General features: G+C 33.1%; 1 protein-coding gene across 1 annotated transcript; it reads right to left on the bottom strand.

The window, feature by feature from the left end:
• Positions 1-1,865: 1,865 nt before the first annotated feature.
• On the bottom strand, positions 1,866-5,494 carry MONOS_3685 (uncharacterized protein). Its single transcript, XM_067873701.1, has one exon. The coding sequence runs from the start codon at positions 5,417-5,419 to the stop codon at positions 2,519-2,521; it is 2,901 nt and encodes a 966-aa protein (XP_067733357.1). The 5' UTR covers positions 5,420-5,494; the 3' UTR covers positions 1,866-2,518.
• Between the last annotated feature and the right edge of the window lie 263 nt (positions 5,495-5,757).

Here is a 5,757-nt window from a genome sequence, read left to right on the forward strand (position 1 = left end):
CTCCATTTTATTGTTTCTTGATTGAACGATATATATATTTTTGGTGCATATTTCTTTTTGCTTCAGTCATTTTTTCTTGTTTCATATTTTCTTCGATCAAACTTGGATCTTCTTTTGCGGCAAGAAGATTCACGCAAAACAAACAAACGATAAAAGCAAGTATTCCCATTCCAGATAGCATTTTTACTCTCCCTCAATGAAAATAATACAATTATTCTGTATAGTAAAAAATATTTATTTGTTATGGGTGTAACAAAAAATTATTTTGGATAATTTTATTAAATTATCAAAAATAATAACGTTTACAAAATAAATATTTATATATTTTGAACAATAAGAAATTATGTTCACTTTTTCAGAAAAATATCTTCGTGATTTTTATTGTTGAATTTTCGAGATCATAAATTAGGCTGATCCTTTTTGAAATCATACATTCGTTCGAATTTTGATCAAAATTTTTAACTTAATGGGATTTAGAAAAAATGAACTTAAACTGTTAATACATGTTGTTCATGATGTTGTTATTGCAGAAACATATTTTTTTCTTTAAAATCCTATTGAGACTAAGTTTTTGATCAAAACTCGAACGAAAGAATGATTTCAAAAAGGATCAGCCATATAAGATAGTGTATTCGTGTTTCATTAAATCAAATCGAAAAAATTGTTAAAAAATATATTCTGACGAAAAATATTTATTTTTATATGGTTAGTGTTAATAATGGTAAACACTAACTATTCTGCAACATTCTATTCAATGATAAAATCAAACAAATATATGCGTCAAACAAAACATTCATAAACCAGCTTTTGAAGAATTTTATTATTGAACAAAACAAAAAATTAAAAGATATACAACAATTGAGAAACAGCAAACTGTAATCAAACTTTTTGAAAGCCTGCTCCCTAAAAAAAACTCACGCCAATCAAAGCATGGTTCCGACAAGCGTATTCACTAAAAGAATTGTTGTCAATTAATTAAAAGATACAGTATTATTGAAATCTTCTTGAAATATTCATAGTTAACTTCTACTCCAAGCCGCAGCTAAGCGTTCCAATTGGATTCACATCTTTTTGATTTTTGATCAAATCATTGAAAAATGTTTCTTCAAACGAATAACGAAACAAAATACTCATGCATTTGGTTTTTTTTACTCAAAGATATAAAAATAAGTTCGATTCGATGAATTTCTTTTTCTGCAGCGAGCTCAGAAATAGTAATTATCCAAAATATGACAAATTAAGCATTTTTAAAATATATGTCAAAATTTTTTTGAAAAGTTCCATTTGTTAAATTTTTAAAAAATGAAAAATTTCATATTTCTATTAAATTTCTGTTTTCACTCACCAAATTTCGCTGTCATGAAAACAAAATATTGACAATGTTATTATTTCCATTTCAGTGAAGTTTCGTGAGTGGGAACAGAAATTTGATTGAAGAAAGTGATTTTTGTTTTATTTGAAAATTCAACAAAAGGAACTTTTCAAAAAAATTTAGACATATGTGCATTTTTGAATATTTTTTTGAATAAATTTAAATAAATAATAATAAATGTAATAATGACCTGAAAGTGAGCTCCAAGGATTCAATGAACAATGAGTTACAAATTTTTTCAAATTTCACAAAAATATGTCAGTTCCGAATTTGAAACTGATGGTTGCATGTTTAACGAATGCAATAAAGAAATATTACAACTTTTCATACGAATAGAACGAAAAGCTAAGATATGAATGAAACATTATTCAAAGTCTCACAAGATAAAGAATGTTCATTTTTTTGAATTTCGATTGGTTCGAAAAATTGTGTTGGAAAATAATGATTCCATAAAGAATTTCCCATTTGCACATAACTGGATAAATTATTGGAATTTAATTTTCAATACTCGTCTTTCTATTTGGATTTCCAAAAAAAAAAAGTTTGTGTTATTAAATCACGCTCCTAAAAAATTTTCAAACAAATCAAAATTTCAAAATACTGAAAATTAGCAAATAATCTTCAATATTATTAAAAATTTGTTTGCTTTTTTGTCAACGACAGCTAATGAAAACTTAAAAAAATGACAACATTTCAAAAATAACAATCTCAACAATGAGATAGGAAAAAATAAAAAAAACCACAGTTTTTTCATCTTCCTCATAAGAGAAAGATCTAGTTAAATTATAATTTCATCCAACATCACAAGTCAGTTAAAATCTCACAGAAGAGTTAAAGAACTCAAATAAATTGCACAAATGGCAATATCAAAAAGAGCAAATACGAGAAGTCTCGTATTTCGAAAACATAAAATAAAATCGGAAATATTAAGAAAATACACAAAAGACGAAGTTTATACGAATCTCTTGTTATATTTCGGTCTGTAAAGCATTCTTAAAACGTCTTTTTTAAACTTTATTACAACAAATTTTTCAAATATTGTGAACACAACATAACATGTGCACAAAAACATAACATTGAAATCAATCAATAATTAAAAAAATAAAAATTGAAAAATAAAAACTGAGAAAATTGAAACATTCCAATTCAATAATCCGTTTCTTTCATTGCGTTGTATTGCCTGCGCTTTTTAAATCGAACTGCACATACAATCGTCACAACCACAACCACAACAGCAACAACAGCAAAAGCGCCCACAGAAACAATAATCGCAATAAGCTGTGCTTTCGTCAATTTCTTTGGACTGTTCTCGTTTGTCTCGCTTTTCTTCTGCTTCACCATAATTGCATTGATTGAATGCTTCTTTTCTCCATTTATAATTCCGCTCGGATAAGTCAAGCGACAGACAACTGATGTGTAATCATCAACTTCAAGCAAAGACGGAGGAATCCTCACTTTCATTTCTGTCTCATTCACATATTCTGAAACTGGGCAATTTGTCCACTTCATTTCTTCTCCTTTCCTTTTTTTCGAAGCCTCAAATGTCAGTCCACAAGGAAACAGATACAATCCATGCACAACTGCTTCAATTTCTTTCTCAATTTCATTTTTGCTATGAAGTTCATTCTTTTCGCTAGCTTCTTCTTCTCTTTTCAGCGTAACATTCTTCAAAACGGGTGAAAAGAAATATGAATCCATGTTCTCAACAACTGTTCCACTTGGCTCTTTTTCGGTAACCATTCCAAACGGCTTTCCATCAAGTCCATCGCTTCCTGGAGACAACGATTCAACATGAATCCAATAATGCCCACTTTCATTGAATTGAATATTGTGCCGCAAAGATGGAAATTTCTCCCACCCTGCATTAATTGGATGGTTGTTAACAAAGCTACAGTTGTACAAATTCAACGAACCAAGAGAAGAAAATATGACTCCATCGCTGATGTCAACGAACGTGCTGTCATTTATATCTGTTGAACCTGTACCGTTCAGAAAAACAAGCCCTGAATCCCACGAACACAACAGATTGTTCTCTTCACTTCCATAATTCAAATGCTCCTCATTTTTAACGCTCCAAAAAGATCTGAGGCCATTAGCCGTCTCATCGCTTCCACGTTGACTTCTTTGGGTGATGTTTTTGTTTCTTCCGTAAATAACAAGTTGTGAAAATTCTTGAGAAATGCGTTCAAATTCAATCAGCCGATATGGAAGCAATTGCCCTTCTCCTCCAAGCACGTTTTCACCTTTCAAGCCGGTGAACCAAGGCCGAAAAACAACGTCAACAACACGAATACTATTTCTTCCATACAACACATTCAGCGCATCTCCTTCAATGGCATCTGGATATTCAATGTCAATGTGATTAAACGAAAAAAAAGTGTTTTCGCCTCCAAGCACTGCAATCGATTTTCCTGCCTTCAAATTTGCGCCAATTCGAAGTGTTCCCCTGTTCTCTTCACTTTTTGCTGAAGGCATCGATAAAGAACCAGCCATCGAAGAAAATGCTGTTCTTTGACAGCCAGAAAACGGCTCATTCACAAGCACTTTTCCAATGATATGCAATGACATGCGATTTCTCCATGTTTCACGCTTGGCCATGCCACTCAGCTGAGAGCACGGCTTTTCTTTTCGCCCACACGTTTTCTCGTTGCTTGCTTTTTCGCCTCCGACATAGATGTTTTCTGAATGGTATGGCAACATATTCTCTTTGTCTGCCATCAGGTCAATTATTCTTCCCTCTTTCCGATCTTCAAGCAATATGTAATTCTGCTTCCCGTAAATCCCTTCCATCTCGAAATAAAACTGCTCTTCGTCGATCTGCTCTTTTCCTGTTGGAAATGAAAAATAAATATATTCCCCTTTCTCTGCTGCACAATTGGAGAACATAAATTCTTTCAATGTAAGTTTCAGTGTTTTTGTTGCTTCGTCTGCTGCTTGAATAAACATTGCTCCTCCTTTTGATTCATCATTCACTTGAACATTCAGCCCATCTGCGTTCTCGTTTGCTTTTCCGCACGAACAATTCGAGAAATGCATTCGAAAAAATATGCAAGCATGCTCGCTATTCGTTATTTCCAAATATATCGCACCTCCCAATCTGTGCTCTGCTGACCAGCAATTTGTAAATGTGCAGCCATCAAATTTTGCAGATTGACACCCTCCCATTACAGCCACGACCGATTGAGTTTCACTATTTGAAGTGATGGTGTCCAATTTCATGGAAAAAATATCAATTTTTTGAGAAGATTCAGCAAGTATCAGTGCATTGGAAGATACAAAATTTGTGATCTCAACATATTGAAATGTCATTTTCCCCGACTTGCATTCAATAAGCACGCAGCTCAGTCCATTCCCAGCTTCTGTATTGCTGATATTCAATCTGACCATTTCAATTTGCGAGTCTTCTCCTTCCACAACAATTAGTCCCTGATTTCTTCCACTTTCGCGTTTTGTATCCACGCAAATTTCAGCATAGCCAATGTATAAATACCCTTTGCCTTTCACATAAAACAGAGCATCCCCATTTTTCACTTTCCTTTCGTCCAAAGCTGTTGTGACACGAATTATGCTTTCGTCTCCGTTATCAAGTTTGATGCGACGCCCATCAATAACAATTGGCTCAGTGTCAAATTTATTGCAATTTTCTGCTGTGCGGATCTGTAACATCCCTTCGGGCTTGCAGCGAGCCACTGCCTTTTTAATAGTTTTGCATGGCGCATTTCCAGAAAGACCACATTCTTCGTTGTCAACCCCGTTTTCTCCATCCACTTTAACTTCACTTTCATCGTTTCTTTGCATTTCTTTATACATAATTTTCACTTGTCCTTCAGCAAAACTTTTCTCGTTGTCTTTTTGCGAGCTGAAATTGTCCAAGTCTCCAAAACCCCTTTTGTTCCTCTTATCTGCGTCACCATCAGCTTTTTCTGTAATTTCTTTATATCCCCAGAAACGTGTGGGAGAATTGAGACTCGGGCAATCAATTCCTACAGAAGCACAATTCTCTTTTCTCGAGAAAAACGCATTCCCCTTTTCTCTGGTTGTTTGCATGTCTTCCCCTCCTTTCTCATCAACGCAATTAATATCGCAGATGCAGCACAAAGCGCTCACAAACAAAAATATAAAGCCGTGTTTTTACCAGAAAGAATCTTTTTTGATCTTGACCATATTTTTATACAAATTAATCTTTATTCAAAAATACAATCAAAAATGAATTAATTAACTCAATTACAATTTTCTTTCATGTTGAAGCAGGTATTCTCTGATAAAGAAAAACAAAAGCTATTCATTATCTCAAATCAAAACTTTTTTCATTTTGAAACCCAAACATAATTTCTTCCAAAAAAGAAAACAAAGATCCATAAGAAAAGATATTCAGCTATTCATTG

The sequence above is a fragment of the Monocercomonoides exilis genome, assembly GCF_001643675.1.
Source record: "Monocercomonoides exilis strain PA203 chromosome Unknown scaffold7-2047599, whole genome shotgun sequence".
In the NCBI taxonomy this organism is placed as follows: Eukaryota; Preaxostyla; order Oxymonadida; family Polymastigidae; genus Monocercomonoides; species Monocercomonoides exilis.